Genomic DNA, 18,862 nt, shown 5'->3' on the forward strand with positions numbered 1-18,862 from the left:
AACTTCTAAAAAGTGAGAATGAGTATGAAGTATGACTATTAATGTGGGCGATGTTTAAAAAGGGTGGAGGAGTGGTGGTAATTGATCGAAGATTGTTTAGTTTTGAGAGAAGGTAGAGAAGATATTAGTAGGAGAATAAGTTTAACGATGATGAGTTTAAAGATTAAGATAGTTTTGTTGGGAATGATGTGCATTGGTTTGGTTATGTGTTCAAGTAGTAGAGATATTGAGCAGAATGTGAAAAGCGATGAAGACGGGTGGGTATTTTGCTACATCGATGTGGGGCATTGTCAAGATAACGATGTTTGTAACAAAGAGTGTGTGAGTGCTTCCTTTGCTCGGGGTGGTTACTGCAAGGATAACAAATGTTGCTGCAAAATATAAAACATCTCTCTTTTTCTTCTCCATCAATAAAATAACCATCTCATTGTGTCTTTCTTTTCTCTCTCCCTCTATTTTATATATAAAAAAAAAAAAAACTAAATAGAAAGTTTAATGTGCGTTTTAACAAATCCCTTATATGCTTTAATATCAGATAAATTCAAACAGTCATAAGTATGCCACATCTCAGATAAAAAACAGTTTGGTGATTTCATTTGCCAGACAAACAAATCTTTTGTGATTTGTATTAATGTTTTAAGAACTTGGATTTGGCAAGATTATACCAAAATCAATTTGTCCTTCCAGACAGATTATAAACCTTTGATGACATCATGGGATGGATTTTGCAAGCAGAAAGTGTACTTTCCACAAGGTCACAGTGAACGGGGAAAAGTAATATATAATGCACCTTGTTGTAGTGTTACCACAGAAACTTGTGGACATTGTAACCAGACTTGTTGATGACAGAGTAATAAGTTTTGCACTACAAAATTTAACCAAAAAAAAATTAAAAACACATAACAAATACACAAGTTTCAGCACATTTGAACAATATTTCATTTTTATATCTATATCATTACATGAAAAATAACAACAGATGACATATTAGGCCTATTTTCTGGATTCTGTTGTACACACAGTAGACCCACATGAATACACCGTAATATTTCTAAAGATAAGTCTGCACCATCATCTAATATCTCATCCATTAATTCCAATGGCCTTTCTTCATTCCATAATCTCCACGCCTAAAATGACGAAAAGGCATAACAAGAGTGAGTTCATTCCCTACTCAAAATTTCAATTCAAACATATGGAAGTTTCAATAGATGATAAAACTTAAATCAAAGTTTCACTTTCCTATGCTGTTTTACTTGACTTTTGGATGTGGATGTGGATTTTACTTTCAACTATAGTTCAATTACATTGAGTATGCATGAATTAGTTTTCATTTTAAGTTTCATAATTCTTCAGGTTTGACTTGGACAAACAAATAATGTATCAAAAGATATATTATATAAAATCCACTTCAAGCTTACATGGCCAAGAAGGTTGAGAAGATGATGGTGAGGGTCACGAAATCCACGATTCTTCCTTCCACTAATTATCTCAATAACAATTACTCCAAAACTGAAAACATGAGATTTGGTTGAGAAACAACCATGCACCGGACACTGGCGGATTTTGACCAAAAGTTTTGGAGGAGTCAGAATAATATAATTTTTTGATCATTTGATTGGACCATTAGTATAACACTTTAAAAAATGATTCTTCAATAAAACAATTGAATCGTTAAATTGGATTATTAGTATAATATTTTAAATACTTTAAAATATGTGAAGAAATATAATTTAACTTGTTTTAATCTTCACGTGCAGATTTCCTTTTACTACTTCTACAAAATAAATTCATTATTTTATTCTTCATCGATATGCTTTTTTTTTTAAATATATTAAAAAGTAATTTATCATAATCTAATAAAATATTGAGAGATATAAGTATTAGAAGAAAAATATATTATAATCAAGTCACAATTAAAAATCGATTATAAAAAAACACATAATACATGATTTTTTTTCTTCTATAATCATAAAAAGTAAGTATACAAAAGGCTCATGAGATAAAAAATAATTTTAATAACTATTAAAGTAATACTTCATCATCAAGTAAGACAAGAGAGAGTTACATTTTTTTTTTCTTCGAGAAATGAAGGAAACAAATGAGAAATGAGAGTAAACATAATGAGTATGTGTTTAACTTCATTTTTCTTCAAAAAAAAAACATATGATAGTGAAAGATGAGTACAATTTTGTCAAAATTTTAAAAGGCAATGACAGAAGAAAATAAAAAATATTTTAATAAATGTTTGATTTAATTACTCTTTTGGTTATTATTTCCAAAAATGTAAGTTAATCTTCCCGTTCTTTTAGTTTCAATTTAGTGGCAATTTGATATTTTTAGACGAAATCAGATACTAGAAGACTGATTAAACCTAAATATTTTTTTATTTTTTATTATATTGGATTTTATGTTTTATTATTTATTAACATTAAATATTGTATTTTATAAAAGAAATAAAAAGACACAATTTAATTATCATCAATTTTTAAAATATACTATTTATAATTTTAAAATTTTCAAAATTTTAAAAATTAAAAAAAATGAATATATAATTTTAAAAAAACTCAAAAATATTAGGGGGGGCCTAGGCCCCTCCCTGCTCCTATTATACTCCGTCTATGGCACTGCATATTCTGGAGGCATATAGCCACTGCAAAACAGTATCAAAGTAAGGAGAAGCAGTACAGGCATATAGCTTTGTTATGTTAGAATTAATTGACGCATTAATTCTATTAGTGACTCATTTGAAATATTATGATAGACCCAATTGTGATTTAATAAAAAAATATAAAGACTTATTGGTTATTATTATGGGAAGTTATAATAAAATAAAATAAAGATAAAGATAAAATAAAAACCAATTTGATGGACGTTGGTTTATAAAAGGAATTGGGGTTCAGTCTCTGGCCATAAGGTTCTTTTCACAGTAACCCATCAAGAACGTGAGAGAAGAGAAAGAAAGGCAAAAAGATAGATTGGGAAACGGTGATTGAAGAGCACACAAGATTACAAATTTGAAGAACGCATATTCATAGGATCTCCCATGGATCAAGGTTAGTGCTCTATTATGTTTTATTGAGTGAGAATCATAACTCTTAAAGATCCTTAATTAGTTTTACATGTGGTATCAGAGCAAGATTGTAGGATTTATGATTCTTCTATTATGTGATGTTTCTCCCTTATGATGTTTTCCCCTAATGTTATAAACCCTAATTTAATTTTATGAATGATGATGCTGCCATTAAAATATTGCATCCGCTGCTGCTTGGAATTTTATGCGTGCTTTTAAAAGAATCATGTCTTCCGCTGTCACGTTTGTATTATGAAAATTGTTTTTTTTTTAATTTGGTATAAAGTAATTAATGCAACACTGTATGAATGGCATAATGAAGTGTGAACGTGTGCCATTAATGTATGAACGTGCATCAGGAAAATGAATGAAAGTTGTAGAACTGTTACCTGTGCACATGTATTTGGAATGAATACATAGTGAATGGCATAAAACCACTACCGTGAACGTGTGCAAATTGGAACATAATGTGAGAACCGTGTGATTATTAAAATTAAAGTTTAAATGTTTTATTGGTTTACGTTACCAATAAAATTAATATTAATTATTTTATTTATATAAATAATTAATAATTTTATTTTAATTTGCAATAATATTTATGTTTATTATTGTTAAATTAAAATTAATGATGATGCTATATAAAGTTTATAGCAATTAAATGTATGTGTATTTATTTATTTGAAATTAAGTATGATAAATTTTGTTAGTCACCAAAGTGGCCAAAATTTTAAAGTTTATATGATTTCAAATTATTAATGTTTTTTATTTTAATTACCCATAGTATGGATGCTAAATTATGAATAATTAAATTTATGGGTTAATTAAAATTCATTAATTATAAGGCATTTAAGGATCGCCCAAAGGTTGATTAATTGTTCTCATAATTAATGAACATGATTATAGATAATTTTGTATGCGTCACTAGTTTTATTTATATACCCAAAGGTAGTAGGTGATTCTAGTTGATGCATATTTTAATTATCAATAATGTTATAATATGATTAGCATCATTATGCTTATGTTTGTATATTATTGGATCTCCCAAAGGAGAACCTTAGTATGCATAAAATGATTGTTTATATCTGAATCTGTTTTTACGTTTAGTTTTATGACTCAAAGCATTAATGTTAGGCATATGTTAATTGCAGTCTCTGTTTCGGTATCTTTACACTCGCATGCTTCGTCTGTTCCAGTCTTTAATGGGTTGAATTTCCCTGACTAGAGTGAGCAAGTCCAATTTCACTTAGGTGTGTTGGATCTTGATCTAGCTCTTCAAGTTGAAAAGCCGGCTGCTATCACGGATGTTAGTAGCAATGAAGAGAAAGCCCATTACAAAGCTTGGGAAAAATCAATCAGACTTAGCTTAATGTTTATGAGAATGAGCATAGCAAGCAATATAAAGTCAGCTCTTCCCAAAACCGATGATGTAAAAGAATTTATGAAATTTGTGGAAAAGCGCTCCCAAACTGTTGATAAGTCTCTCGCTGGGACACTGATGAGTACGTTGACCACTATGAAGTTTGACGGTTCGCGTACTATGCATGAGCATGTGATCGAGATGACAAATATCGCAGCAAGACTTAAGTCTTTAGGAATGGCAGTGGATGAAACTTTTCTCATGAAGTTCATTCTGAACTCATTACCGTTTGAGTATGATCCGTTCCAGATGAACTACAACACCGTGAAAGACAAGTGGAATGTGCATGAATTGCACAGTATGCTAGTTCAGGAGGAGACCCGACTGAAGAACTTAGGAAGCCACTCTATTCAATATGTGAAGAATCAAGGAGCTATTGGAAAGAAAGTTGATAAGAAACATGGAAAGGGTAAAGTACCACTGAAGATTGACGAGTCCTCAACCAAAATCCAGAAGAAAAATGACAAATGTCATTTCTGCAGGAAGTTTGGACATTTCCAGAAGGACCTGCATAAAGCGTAGAGCTTGGTTCGAAAAGAAAGGTGGGCATAATGCTTACGTATGTTTTGAATCAAACTTAACTGAAGTTCCCTATAATACGTGGTGGATTGATTCTGGATGTACGACTCATGTTTCTAATGTGATGCAGGGATTTCTTACAACCCGAACCATAAACCCAAATGAGAAGTTTGTCTTCATAGGCAATAAAGAGAAAGTTCCAGTGGAAGCGGTCAGGACTTATCGTCTAATCCTCAACACTGGATATCACTTAGACCTTATGGATACTTTTTATGTACCTAGTATCACTAGGAATTTAATTTATTTGTCTAAGCTTGATATTGCTGGATATTCTTTTAAGTTTGAGAATGGTTGTTTCAATTTGTTTAAGCGTACTTTTATGATTGGATCTGGTACACTTTATGATGGTTTATATAAATTGAATTTGGATAATTTATATGTTGAAACTCTTATGACTTTGCATCATAATGTTGGCACTAAACGTAGTTTAGTGGATGAACGATCTGCTTACTTGTGGCATAAACGTTTGGGACATATTTCCAAATAAAGAATGCAAAGATTAGTAAAGTATGAAATCCTTCCAGATTTAGATTTTACTGATTTGAATGTGTGTGTGGATTGTATTAAAGGCAAACAAACTAAACACACAAAGAAAGGAGCCACAAAAAGCACTCAACTTCTTGAAATCATACACATCGATATATGTGGTCTGTTTGATATAAATTCTTTCAATAAAGAGAAGTACTTCATCACCTTTATTGATGATTTTTCGCGTTATGGACATGTCTATCTACTGCATGAGAAATCTCAGTCAGTAAATGCCTTGGAAGTTTATATAAATGAAGTGGAAAGACAATTAAACAGAAAGGTAAAAATCGTAAGGTCTGATAGAGGTGGTGAGTATTATGGAAGATATGATGAAAGTGGACAACACCCTGGTCCGTTCGCTAAGTTCCTTGAGAAACGTGGTATTTGTGCTCAATACACAATGCCAGGCACACCACAACAAAATGGTGTATCAGAAAGGCGTAATCGAACCTTAATGGATATGGTTAGGAGTATGTTAAGTAATTCATGTTTACTTGTATCATTTTGGATGTATGTTTTAAAGACTGCCATGTATTTGTTGAACAAGGTTCCTAGTAAAGTTGTTCAAAAGTGGTTAGATGTTTACCTGTATCATCTGATAAGTGGTTAGATGCCATGAAAGATGAGCTTAAATCAATGGCATATAATGACGTATGGGACCTTGTGGAATTGCCAGAAGGATGCAAGAGAGTTGGGTGTAAATGGGTCTTTAAGACTAAGTGTGACTCTTAAGGCAATATTGAACGTTACAAGGCCCGTCTTATTGCCAAATGTTTTACTCAGAAGGATGACATTGACTATAAGGAAACATTTTTGCCTGTTTCTAAGAAAGATTCTTTAAGAATTATCATGACATTAGTAGCTCATTATGATCTTGAGTTACATCAAATGGATGTTAAAACTGCTTTTCTGAATGGGGATTTAGAAGAGGATATCTATATGGACCAACCGGTGGGGTTCGCTGAAGAAGGAAAGGAGCACATGGTGTGTAAACTTAAGAGATTGATATATGGACTTAAACAAGGTTCTCAGCAATGGTATCTTAAGTTCAATGATACTATTGTGTCCTTTGGATTTAAGGAAAACACCGTTGATCGGTGTACATATCTGAAGGTCAGTGAGAGTAAGTTTATATTTATGATTCTGTATGTTGATGATATCTTGCTTGCGACTAATGATCTTGGTCTATTAATTGAGACTAAGAGGTTTCTCTCTAATAACTTTGAAATGAAAGATATAGGTGAGGCATACTATGTGACAGGAATAGAAATATTCTGTGACAGATCACAAGGACTGTTAGGTTTGTCTCAGAATGCATATATTAATAAAGTTTTAGAGAAATTCAGAATGGATAAATGTTCAGCATCTCCTGTTCCAATACAGAAAGGAGACAAGTTTAGTCTCATGCAATGTCCAAAGAATGATTTGGAACGGAAACAGATGGAAAATATCCCTTATGCATCTGTTGTTGGGAGTTTGATGTATGCTCAAACATGTACGAGGCCAAATATTAGCTTTGCAGTTGGTATGCTTGGTAGATACCAAAGTAATCCAGGTCTGGAGCATTGGAAAGCTGCAAAGAAAGTTTTAAGATACCTACAAGGAACAAAGAATCACATGCTTACTTATAGAAAATCTGATCACCTTGAGGTGATAGGTTATACAGATTCAGACTTTGCCGGCTGTGTGGATACAAGAAAGTCTACATTTGGTTATGTGTATCTTTTAGTCAGAGGAGCAATTTCATGGAAAAGTGTGAAATAGTCTGTCATTGTTGCATCCATGGAAGCTGAATTTGTGGCATGCTTTGAGGCCACAGTTCAGGCTAATTGGTTGCGGAACTTTATTTCAGGACTTGGAGTAGTCGACAGTATTTCCAAGCCGCTGACAATTTATTGTGATAATTCTGCAACAGTCTTCTTTTCTAAAAATGACAAGTATTCTAAAGGTGTTAAACATATGGAGTTGAAATACTTTGCCATTAAAGAAGAAGTTCAGAAATGTAAAGTGTCAATAGAACATATTAGCACAAATCTTATGATTGCTGACCCTTTAACAAAAGGGTTACCGCCCAAATTGTATGTTGGTCATGTAAAGAATATGGGCATTATGTCTACTAGTGAATAGTGAATGTTGAATGTTAATGTTTTGAATGTTTATGTGATACTCTGAGCTCCCTAATGTATAAATTTCTGAAATCTGTGTTTTCTTCTTTATGTTTATGCATGCAAATTATGATGAAGAAAACAAATTATGTTATGTTATTGCTTTGTAAAATGACATTATGTTTGAACCCATTATGGACTTCTCATTTTTAAAGTCATATTGAGGAAAAAGGAATGATATAGTAGTACATGGAAGAGATCATGTCGATCAAATGATGTCTGACCACCATGACTCTTATTATTTCTGTATCTTTAATTATGAATAATGATGGAACTAATTTATGCAATGTCTTTTATTGCGCATTATGTTTATGTATTAAATCACATAATGTTATGACATCATGAGTCAAGTGGGAGAATGTTAGAATTAATTGACGAATTAATTCTATTAGTGACTCATTTGAAATATTATGATAGACCCAATTGTGATTTAATAAAAAAATATAAAGACTTATTGATTATTATTATGGGAAGTGATAATAAAATAAAATAAAGATAAAGATAAAATAAAAACCAATTTAATGGACGTTGGTTTATAAAAGGAATTGGGGTTCTGTCTCTGGCCATAAGGTTCTTTTCATAGTAACCCCATTAAGAACGTGTGAGAAGAGAAAGAAAGGCAAAGAGATAGATTGGGAAACGGTGATCGAAGAGCACACAAGATTACAAATTTGAAGAACGCATATTCATAGGATCTCCCATGAATCAAGGTTAGTGCTCTATTATGTTTTATCGAGTGAGAATCATAACTCTTAAAGATCCTTAATTAGTTTTACATGTTAAACAAAAAATATGTTTCTTACTGTGTTCCCATCACTCTGTTTGTGTTTCCTTCGGCTTGATCTACTCCAAATATTCTTGCTAATCCAAAATCTGATATCTTTGGAATCATATTGTCATCAAGAAGAATGTTACTTGTTTTGATGTCTCTATGTATTATTCTTAGTCTAGAATCTCGATGAAGATACATAAGACCCCGAGCAATTCCGTCGATAATTTTCAACCATTTAGTCCAATCTAGGGATTTGCCTTGCAATGTATCTGGCAATATTCATTTTGTAAGTTAGCATGGAAATAACACGAAGGTAAGATAAAAATTAAAGCAAAAAATTTGATGGGTGAAAGACCAAACCAAAAATAAAGTAATCCAAACTTCTGTTGGGCGTGAATTCATAGATCAACAACTTCTCATCTTGTTGAATAGAACCACCAAGAAGTTTTACAAGATTACGGTGTTGAAGTGTTGCCATCAACTTTACTTCATTTTTGAACTCCTCAGTTCCCTGTCTCGAAGTTTTGAAAGTCTCTTAACCGCAATCTCTTGTCCATCTATCAGCGTTCCCTAGCAATGATTTTGGAACACTTGGTACTTGACATCAATATGAATAACTAGGTAACCAAGAACAAATTTGACCACCTACCTTGTGTACTGTTCCGAAACCACCTTCTCCTAACTTGTTTCTGTTAGTAAAATGATTTGTGGCAATATCAATGGTTGAAAAATTAAATATTGTTGGTAAGTTGTTGCCTTCCTTGTCCATCATGTGCTTCCAAGGAATAACTTTTTTCACTGCTCAAAATGTAGTAGGAGACATGAATTGCTTATAAATAACATTATTATATTTGTGCTTATAATGTAACCCAGATAAATAGAGACATTAGGTGAACCAGAAAACAAACTTGAGAATTGAAAAATAATCTTTCATTTCAATGTTATTCTTTTTTTTCATTGTAATGTAAAATACTTCAAAAGTTATAAATTGTTCACCTGGCTTGGGTAGCTTCATCCCTTTTATACGTTTTGAAGTTGCCCACACAAGAAGTGTTAGTCCAACTATGAATGTAACAACTCCTACTATAATCCCTGCAAGTCTCTTTGGACTTAGGTCCCTCTTATTCCTTCTTTGATCTGAGGAATGAAATTAGTGTTAATCACAAGTAGCTCTAACCTTACAATTCAGGGAAAAACAAGAAAATGAAAGGCATGTTATACAGAACAATTTCAACTTGGAAGCTGATTTGTAATCGCTTGTTCCAACTTCTGACACATGACTATTGGCCATAGTATACTTGTTGATGGTAAGCAGAATCTAGTATTGTTGTAATTTCATCCTGTTAGTTGTCTAATAGAATTTACACCAAATCTGACAAAAGGGCATAAGATGGAAATGGAAATGAAAATACCACGTTCAGAGAATGGCATTCGTATATGAATTTCTTGTCCTCGATCAGTGTGATTTCTGAGGTCCACAATGTCACGGAACCAAAGCAAGCAACCACTCCCACCATCTCTAATATTTGAATTTGCATATGCAGTACAAGAGCAGTTTCTGAAACACAATGTCTCACATTCCTCAAGGCTCAAGCTCCTGTCAAACCAGGAAGAAGACGTTTCTGGCAACTTTATTCCTCTGTACTCCTTAAACCAATCTCCATTATCACAACTTAACTTTGTTCTTCTCACACAACCACCAGACCAATCGTGAGAGTCCCACTTTGTTTGAAACTTTGGTGTAAAACCTTGCAAACATTCACATATTGGAAGATTATTAATATTGCAGATAGAGTTGACACCACAAGTGCCAAAATATTCACACTGATCTATTGGATGACTGTTTACAATATCCCAACTTTGTCTTTGGTTTGACCATAGAAAACGCTCTGTGCCCCCTCTTGGATTTAGCTTGAGCATTGTTCTACTAAGCACTGAACTGTTTAACGTTTCATATCCATAAGAAACCCCTTTGTTAGTAAACTCAAAAGAGAAATTCAAGAATCTGTGCATTCTGTCCCAAGAAACACCACTGAAAAGATAGCCATTCCAAGGCCCTGTGCTATACAAAATTGTAGTTCCGTTTGTAGTAACTTGTTGAGGAAAGCCCCTTGTATCGATCTTATAATAAAACTCACCTTCAGCTGGATCTTCATTGTCCCTCCAAGATGTGAGATACTGATATGGACCAGTAACAAAATCGCTTTTCAGTTTCATCCCTGCAAGGAAAGTGTCTCCAGGATAATCAAAGCTTTCCCACAAGAAGTTCTCTGAGCTCTCTCCATCTTTCACAACAAGGTTTCCTGAATCTAAAAGCTGCATAACTGGTTTCACTGCAATTTTTGATGAGTTGGAGAACCACACTCTTCCTCCAGAGCCATCAAGAATGACAATAATTCCTTGATGAGTAAGTTTCAGAACTGCTGTTGAGTTTTGTGCTGGGACATTCCTGTTGGCAACCCACACAATAGTCCTAGGTAATATGCTCTTGTACCATATACCAAAATATTGTCTTCTTGAGTTTCCAAAGTCAAAAAACCCTGCTTCAAAGGTTCCTGCAGAAGAAACAAGGGTTTCATGGTATTGTAAGGACTGATTTGGGGTGATAGTAGAGGAAATGGGCATGAAACAAAAGAAAGTAGTGTAAATGATTAGCATGAGAATTTGTTGGCTCTCCATTGTGATTTTGTAGGTTTTGTTATGATTACTGCTACCATCATCCTCTTAATCTAATAATCTATATTACATTCAAACTGGTTAGTCAACTCTGCCATTTTGTCCTTTTCAAACTTTCGTTTTGAAATTGATTCTAAATACATTGCCAGGTTAACATTTTCCACTCAGTATTTGGTGTACTTCCTGAGGGACCACACATTAACTCACTAAAGTTTTCATATCTATGCAAGTTAACTACGAACGATTGACTTACCCATTCCTCACTATTTTCTCCGAACTTTCGTCAGCCAATTTCTTTGACATCAGGATTCAAATCCTTAGAAGGTTGGGCAAAACTGCCAAGTCTTTGTATTCTACTATTGTCCTTTTATTTTTCTTATTATACTAAAAATGATATATATCAATATTTATTATATCCAACTAACTATTTATTTCAGCATATTTAAGATTAGGAATCGTAATCAGTCAAAACAAGCACAAATGGTATGTATCACTATCCGCTCCATCGAAAAAAAAAATTGTTTATTTTTTCTTTCACTAAAGTAGTGATCAAAGAAATAGAAGTTTTGGCACGGACATAAAAGGTTATATAACTCTTATTTCATATCTAAGTTCACCTGCCCATTTTCCCTGCAACTTCCCCACCTTAGTATCTTCTTCAAACTTTCGCCAGCCAATTTCTTTGACATCACAATAGGACTGTGTTCCTTAGTAGAAGGTTGGACAAAACCTCAAGTCTTGTTCGTTTATCTTTAGCCCGTTTAATCACAAACTTTTAATCTTTCTTTTAGGGTTAGGCGTGATCATGGTTTTGGATTTTTCTAAATCCTATCTAGATCCCGTAAATTAAATCTATAATCTGTATCTATTTTAACTAAATCAATTATATTTGGATTTTTTGTATCTAATTTAAATTTTATTAAATTTAGATTGAATTGACTTTGTCAATTAGATTCAATTTAGTGACATTAACCTTATAGAACTGACAATTAGTTCTACAATGCTCGGATCAATTCAGTTCGACTTCGACTTAAATTGACTCAGCTTGACTACTCGTGTGAACTAGGGTTTGGGTTACTTCACCTTAACCTTGACCAGAGCTCATTTGAGTCAAACTGAGCCTAAACCGACTTGACTATTCCTGAGCCTTAAGCAATTAATTTCAACTAAACTGTCAACCTGATCGACTTGACCTTAAGTTTTAACCTATTGGACTCTGTTGGGTAAACTTAAATGAAGGTAGTTAGAAAAAGGCAAAAGATAAGAGTGCTTCTTGGTAATAATTATGGAATTCATTTAACTATGTTTAGATAGAGTTGGGTAGTTGTGCTTAAGAATAGAAGTTCATAATAGTATTTTGGTAGTAGTTGGGTAACTCTATTAATTGTGGTTTGGTAGTAGTTATATTTAATGTACGTGGTTGAAGAGTCAAGTTAAAGGACCTATAAATAGTGCATGTACTACTCAATGTAAGATACAACAAGTCTTAATATATAGAGTGTTTATTTTGTCAACAAATTAGCATCACAACTTGAGAGCCTGAGTGGTGTTTGAGAGTTAGAGAGTGATTAAGAGAGTGTTTAAGAGTTAGAGAGTTTGAGTGGCCTAGCTAATAGCATGCCCCTGCCTAAAATATGAGAGTTAGAGAGTTTGAGTATCACTTAAGATTAAGCGTCAGCTATGAGAGTCTACAGATGAAGGTTCTCCTTAGTTTCTGGGAAGTATGGAATGTGGTCGAAAATAGGCACCAAGAACCAGAGGATAGAAGAACATACAATTGCCCAACTTGTGTTGAGAGCAATGCGAGTGAAGGACAAAGTATATGCGCTGTACCAAGTTGTAGATGAGTTTGACTTTGAAAAGATAGCAAATGATAAATCTTCAAAAAAAGCGTCAGACATATTGGAGAAGGATTATAAAGGGGATAATCGTGTGAAGCAAGTTAGGTTTTAAACTCTTAGAAGCGAACTTGAAAGCATGGGGATGAAAGAGGTCGAAGGAGTTGTCGAGTACGTCTCTCGTGTTGAGAATGTGGTGAACCAGCTTAGAAGGAGTAATGGAGAGACGCTATCCACTTACCGAAAGGTGGAGAAAATCTTAAGGTCATTAACCATGACTTTGAAAATATTGTTTGCACAACCAAGATGTCCAAATACTTGTCAACGCTTTTCGTGGAAGAGCTTATCGAATCGCTTGAGAAGCGCATAAGCAGTGAAGAACAAAGAAGAAGGAGGAGTCTATCAATCAAACACTTCAAATAAAGGAATAATATTCTAATGTTAATAACTCATTAAATCTAAGATAATTTAAATATATTATCTTTTTTAAATTTTTTATAACGTTTTTCAAAAGTAAAATCATTACAAAATTTTGAATTTTAAAAGGAATAATATTTCCAATACGTGATATTATATAAATCAAGACAAAAGACTTGTTAATTTCTATAAAATAAAGAGTAATATTATAAAAAATATATGCAAATAAAATTACAATTAATTACATAATATGAAATCCCTTTTGTCATCATACTTAAAAAAATTTGAAATTGGACTTTTTTATTTTTATTATATATATATATATATATATATATATATATATGAGTTTTTTCCATATTTATTTTTTAATTTTCTTTTTGTAAATAATTTTTTTAATAAAATAGTTATTTTACCAATTTTTTCTATGTCTTCTTTTTTTAATTTATTCGTTGTTTTTCGACTTGACCTCTTTCTAGACATAACCTTTTGAAATTATAAAATCTAAAATATATGAAAACAATGCCCTCTGGAAAAGACCCCAATACCCCCACTTACCTTCTTGACAGCTGTCCCATTTTAAGGTTTTTTCGTAACTTTGCTTCTTCCGTCATCTGCCCATTGTCAATTTCGTTTCTGACCAATGTACCCCTACGATGAAGCTTGGATTTCGTTCGATTGTGTGGCCAAAGAAGTAATTTTGGTTTTCCCGCCTTAGATGGAGGAGTACTGCATGATTTGATTGATTTGCATGGATTAATTAATGCTCTCAGCTGCTTTGCTCAATTCCTTTGCGTACAAAGTTCATTGTTGTGTATTTGAAAAATTGTTTGAGCTGGGTTCTGCAGTTTCTTCTTCCACAGTTTCTTCTTCCTCAGTTTTCCATCTCCGTTCTATAGTATCTTAACCCATCTTCTTAAGGTCTTCCATTTCTTTGGTTTTTGTGGTTGAGTCTTTATTTTATTTTATTTTCTGAGTTCGTCGTGGGTTTTCGTTTTTTTCTTGGTTTTTCTGTAGTTTTCTTCGTTTTTTTGTTGTTGTTTCAGTTTGTATGGTTTACCAGGTATGTATTATGTGATTTTGTAGTTTTCTTCGTTTTTTTGTTGTTGTTTCAGTTTGTATGGTTTACCAGGTATGTATTATGTGATTTTGTGGTTTTCTTCGTTTTTTTTTTGTTGTTTCATTTTTGTATGGTTTACCAGGTATGTATTCTGTGATTTTGTAGTTTTCTTCGTTTTTTTTGTTGTTTCAGTTTTGTATGGTTTGTCAGGTATGTATTCTGTGATTTTGTAGTTTTCTTCATTTTTTTTGTTGTTTCAGTTTTGTATGGTTTGCCAGGTATGTATTTTGTGTTTTTGAGTTTATGAGTTATGATTTCCGTTTGTTCTTTCCGTTAAGGGTGGCTGTTATTTTTTTGTCCGATTCTGTAGTTGGTGTTATTACGTTCTTTGTGTTTTAACTTGGTGTAGGTTTTGTTTGTATGTTCTGATGGCGAGAAAACTTGATCTCATCAAAGATATTGATGACAAGAAAGAAACATTGAAACTTGCTGTTAGAGTCAAAGACTTGTGGTTTGTTCAAAACCGGGATAATAGTCGTCATATGGAGTTGATTCTTTTGGATCACAAGGTAATGCAATTGTGATGCTGTTTTATGTGTTGCTATTTTTATGCTTTTTTTTTCAGGGTGATATGATTCCTGCCATGGTAAGAAAGGAGGATTTATGTTTGTGGGAAGAAAAAGTGGTAGAGGGTCAAACCTATATAATGCATAACTTTAAGATATTGAAAAATCAAGGACAATTTCGGGTATGTGAACATCCTTACAAATTGTTGTTCATTGGGGCCACAACTATAAAACAACAATCAATTTCGAGTATTCCACTGAACGTTTACAACTTCAAAAGTATTGAAGATATAGTGGATGGAAATTACTCTGCTGATTTGGTGTATGGTATGTACATATGATGTTGTTCTTTGGAATTTAGTGTATCAATATTATGAGTTGATTAGGTTGTTGTTCTTTGTTTTAGATATTATTGGAGTGGTTGATAATGTGAGGTGTAATCCTCAGTCGAAGAATGTGGTCTTTCATATAAGGGATATGAGGTTAGTTATTATTTTGCTATGTTTTTTAATATTGTTGTATTGTCATTTAACAGTTGATATTGTCGCATTTTTTACAGTTCTGCAGTCATTGGTTGTACGTTGTGGGATTCATATTACTTCAAGTTTATGAGTAATTGGAGGGGTGAACCAGATTCCTATCTTCTTGTCGTTCTGTTGACACAGGCTAAGATTAAGCCGTGTTCAGGTTTGTCCATTTTATTTGTGTGGTTTGTGGTTTTTTTTGTGCTGATCTTCCTGTTAATTTAGGTCAGTGGCCAGTCTCAATATCCAATTCCTGGAATGGTTCAAAGCTCTTTATGGGTGAAGAATGTGCTGAGTTAGTTCGATTCAGGGAGCAATGGATAGAGTATGTTTTGTTATATTTTAGACATTGTGTTTAACTTATATTGTATTATAATCATTTAAATTTTCTACTTATAGACGTTTTGGCAATGAAGTTAATCCGAGTCAAGAGTGTAGCCAATTGAGTTCACCGTCGCAGTATAGTGAACATGAGAAATTTATGTATAAAGCTGTTGTGCGTACGATATCTGAAATTACATGTATGAAAGAGGTAATCCGTAAGTTATTTTGGTTTTTTGTAATTGTTTTGTTGAATTTATGATTTATTTGTTGATATAAGTTTGTTGTTTTTAATAGGAACAATATTGTGTTACCGTTGCAAAAACTGTAAAGTTTAATTTGGGTAATGATGGATGGTGTTATCCAGTATGCAATAGTTGCAGGAAGAAGACTGATGAAGTAGGTCCTTTTAAGTGTATTCTTTGTGGGTTTGATAATGAAAAACATGGAATTAGGTTTGTATTTATATTTTTGATATTTTTCATGTTTACACCGATATTATGTTATTAAATAACTAAATCTTTTTGGTTCAGATATAAGTTAGAATTACAGGTTACAGATGGGAACAGTTACACAAATTTTGTAATGTGGGATCAAGACTGTACTAACTTGATTGGTGTATCAGCTCTTGAATTGATGAATAAGATGATTGAGGTGATATTACTTTGTTTGTCAATTGTTTCACTAAATGGATGTGTAAGATTGCATTTTATTTTTTTTAGGATGGTGAAGATGATCCGAAATGTTTTCCAGAGGATTTAGATGCTTTGCTAGGATGTACTCTTGCTTTTAAGGTTAGAGTTCAACCAAGTAACAGATCTTCCTCTGTAATGAAAGCTTCTAGCAATCCTGAAACTATTGCTTCAATTAGAAGTAAACTTGATCCTAAGATGGTAGGTTGGTATATTGTACAAAGAGAATTTATGTGTTTGATTTATCCTTTATAGGATGATTTTTTTACTATTATTATATGTAGATTAAGGACAACAGTGGTGAAGGTACATCTGATTCGAGTCCCGAAGCAAACTCCAAGGACGAACCCGAAATAGAGGAGGTCATTCTCTTGATTATGATTTAGTTGTTTTTACTTTTTATTGATTTCGTGATGCAATAAGTTAGTTTGAGATTATGTCTTTACTACTTTGATTTTCAATGACAGGATAAAGCAAGTAAGGCAACAGATATATGGGTTCGGAATAACCAACCAAAAACAGTTGGCTCTTTTAAAAGTGCACCTCATGGGTTAAAGGTATATGTAATGTCCAATTTTTTTACTTTGTTAATTGTAGAGTTTTACAGTTTACATTTCGGTGAATCACAGCCCAAAGAGTCGAGGCCTAAGGCTATATGTGGTCCCAATACGCAATCTCCAGCAAGTGCTCTGAATATAAGTGGTCGTCATACAAAAAACATACGTCTAATTTGTAAAATTTTGTACTTCTTTCATAATTATAAATTTATTCAAAGTTCTTGAATGAATTTGACAGATTGAAGAGTCAAGTCCCACACCTGTACTTGTATCCACAAAGCAACCCAAATCATCTGATGGATCCACAAACAAATCAAAGTCTGGTGGTTCCACTAAAAGTGCATCCCATACAGGAAAGGTATCTAGAGTTTAAAGTCACTGTATACTTAATTTTTATAGTAGTATTGATTTGATGTAAGGATTTTATGTTTAAAATCGCAGAACAAAGAAATCGTTGAACAGGCAGGTTTTGAACGAAATACAGAAGCTGATATGTGCACAGTAATTTATAATCTATTCTTATGTTAGTTTTACATGTTTTTTTAATCCACAAAATAAATATAATCAAAAATTGTTTGGAATATGCAGTTGACTTTGAGTGGATCCGCAGATCATGACCCTTATATTGACTTCTGTGTTACCCCTACCAAGGAACTGCTGTTCGACTTTGAGGTTGATTGCGACCATCTGGATGATATTCCAAGTGCAGAATTTTCTAGGTCCAAAACTAAAAAGCGGATGATCTGTAAGGTTGACCAGTGAAGTTTGTAAATACATATGGATTTTGATGTCGTGGTGATGGTGTCCTGTATTTTGGAAATCATAATCTAGATTTTGATTTCGGGACAGTTATTTCTTTTTAGTATACCATCATTTAATATGTTATCCACGAACTATGTTTACCAAATAGTATGTTTACCTACTATATTATTATGTAAATGATATTATTGACTATTGCACATCAAAATTCTAAGTCCCGTTCAAAATTTACCTATTTCTTCGTATATTGAAATTGATAGTCAATCAACTTAATCGCTTAAGCCTGTGTGAATTTATTGTTGTAATTTCCCAGTACATATATTTTAGATATATTATACTATTTGTTGTGTACAAGGTCGAACTATGGTGGTAACATTATTGTATGCATGAAGAGATTCAAAGTATAAGAATAAGCAAGGTAATTTCAGATAGAATTAGTAATAAATAAAAATTCTATAGACCGACAAATTAGATGTTTATATATATAAATAAATAACGATAAGCAACATTTGTTAACAGATATATATCAAAAACATTGTCGTTCTTCTGATGGACCTATGAATACTATTGTGGTTAATTGTTGGACAAAACAAAGTACCGAATACAAAGGCTATACTTTTATCTCCATTACATAGATAAAATTCGATTGTTGCCTATCTACACCAAGTCTTATTATGGTTCCTTCCTTTAATTTGTTCTGCTTGCAGAATTCTTTCCACCCACAACTTAAGTAGCATTCTTTGTTCGTTCTTCCCGATCTTCGAATTGTACAAGGCCAACAATCACCTTCTGAATTGACCAATATGTATCGTGTCCTGTTCTTAACAAGAGCTTTTGCTGCAAATTCGGATTCCAAGTACTGAAAGAAAATCAAGTGGGTAGTTATAATTAGAACAGATGAAAATACATTGCACTACAACA

The 18,862-nt window shown here is 32.8% G+C and overlaps 2 protein-coding genes across 2 annotated transcripts; both read right to left on the reverse strand.

Annotated features, from left to right (window-relative positions):
• Window positions 1-802: 802 nt before the first annotated feature.
• On the reverse strand, window positions 803-9,012 carry LOC114188378 (G-type lectin S-receptor-like serine/threonine-protein kinase SD1-1). Its single transcript, XM_028076967.1, has 6 exons — window positions 8,916-9,012; window positions 8,566-8,803; window positions 2,629-2,653; window positions 1,422-1,550; window positions 963-1,130; window positions 803-865 (listed from the first exon to the last, which is right to left on the reverse strand). The coding sequence occupies exons 1-6, from the start codon at window positions 9,010-9,012 to the stop codon at window positions 803-805; spliced, it is 720 nt and encodes a 239-aa protein (XP_027932768.1).
• An 857-nt stretch (window positions 9,013-9,869) lies between these two features.
• Window positions 9,870-11,213, reverse strand: LOC114188379 (G-type lectin S-receptor-like serine/threonine-protein kinase At4g27290). Its single transcript, XM_028076968.1, has one exon. The coding sequence runs from the start codon at window positions 11,211-11,213 to the stop codon at window positions 9,870-9,872; it is 1,344 nt and encodes a 447-aa protein (XP_027932769.1).
• Window positions 11,214-18,862: the final 7,649 nt, after the last annotated feature.

The sequence above is a fragment of the Vigna unguiculata genome, chromosome 6 (assembly GCF_004118075.2).
Source record: "Vigna unguiculata cultivar IT97K-499-35 chromosome 6, ASM411807v1, whole genome shotgun sequence".
NCBI classification, from domain to species: Eukaryota; Viridiplantae; Streptophyta; class Magnoliopsida; order Fabales; family Fabaceae; genus Vigna; species Vigna unguiculata.

Coding starts and splice junctions, on each gene's coding strand:
- LOC114188378 (XM_028076967.1), bottom strand. CDS start 9,012: ATGGCAACACTTCAACACCGTAATCTTGTAAAACTTCTTGGTGGTTCT. Junction 2,654..8,565: donor AACAGAGTGATGGGAACACA/GTAAGAAACATA, acceptor ACTGTTTTGCAG/TGGCTATATGCCTCCAGAAT. Junction 1,131..1,421: donor TTCTCAACCTTCTTGGCCAT/GTAAGCTTGAAG, acceptor TCGTCATTTTAG/GCGTGGAGATTATGGAATGA.
- LOC114188379 (XM_028076968.1), bottom strand. CDS start 11,213: ATGGAGAGCCAACAAATTCTCATGCTAATCATTTACACTACTTTCTTT.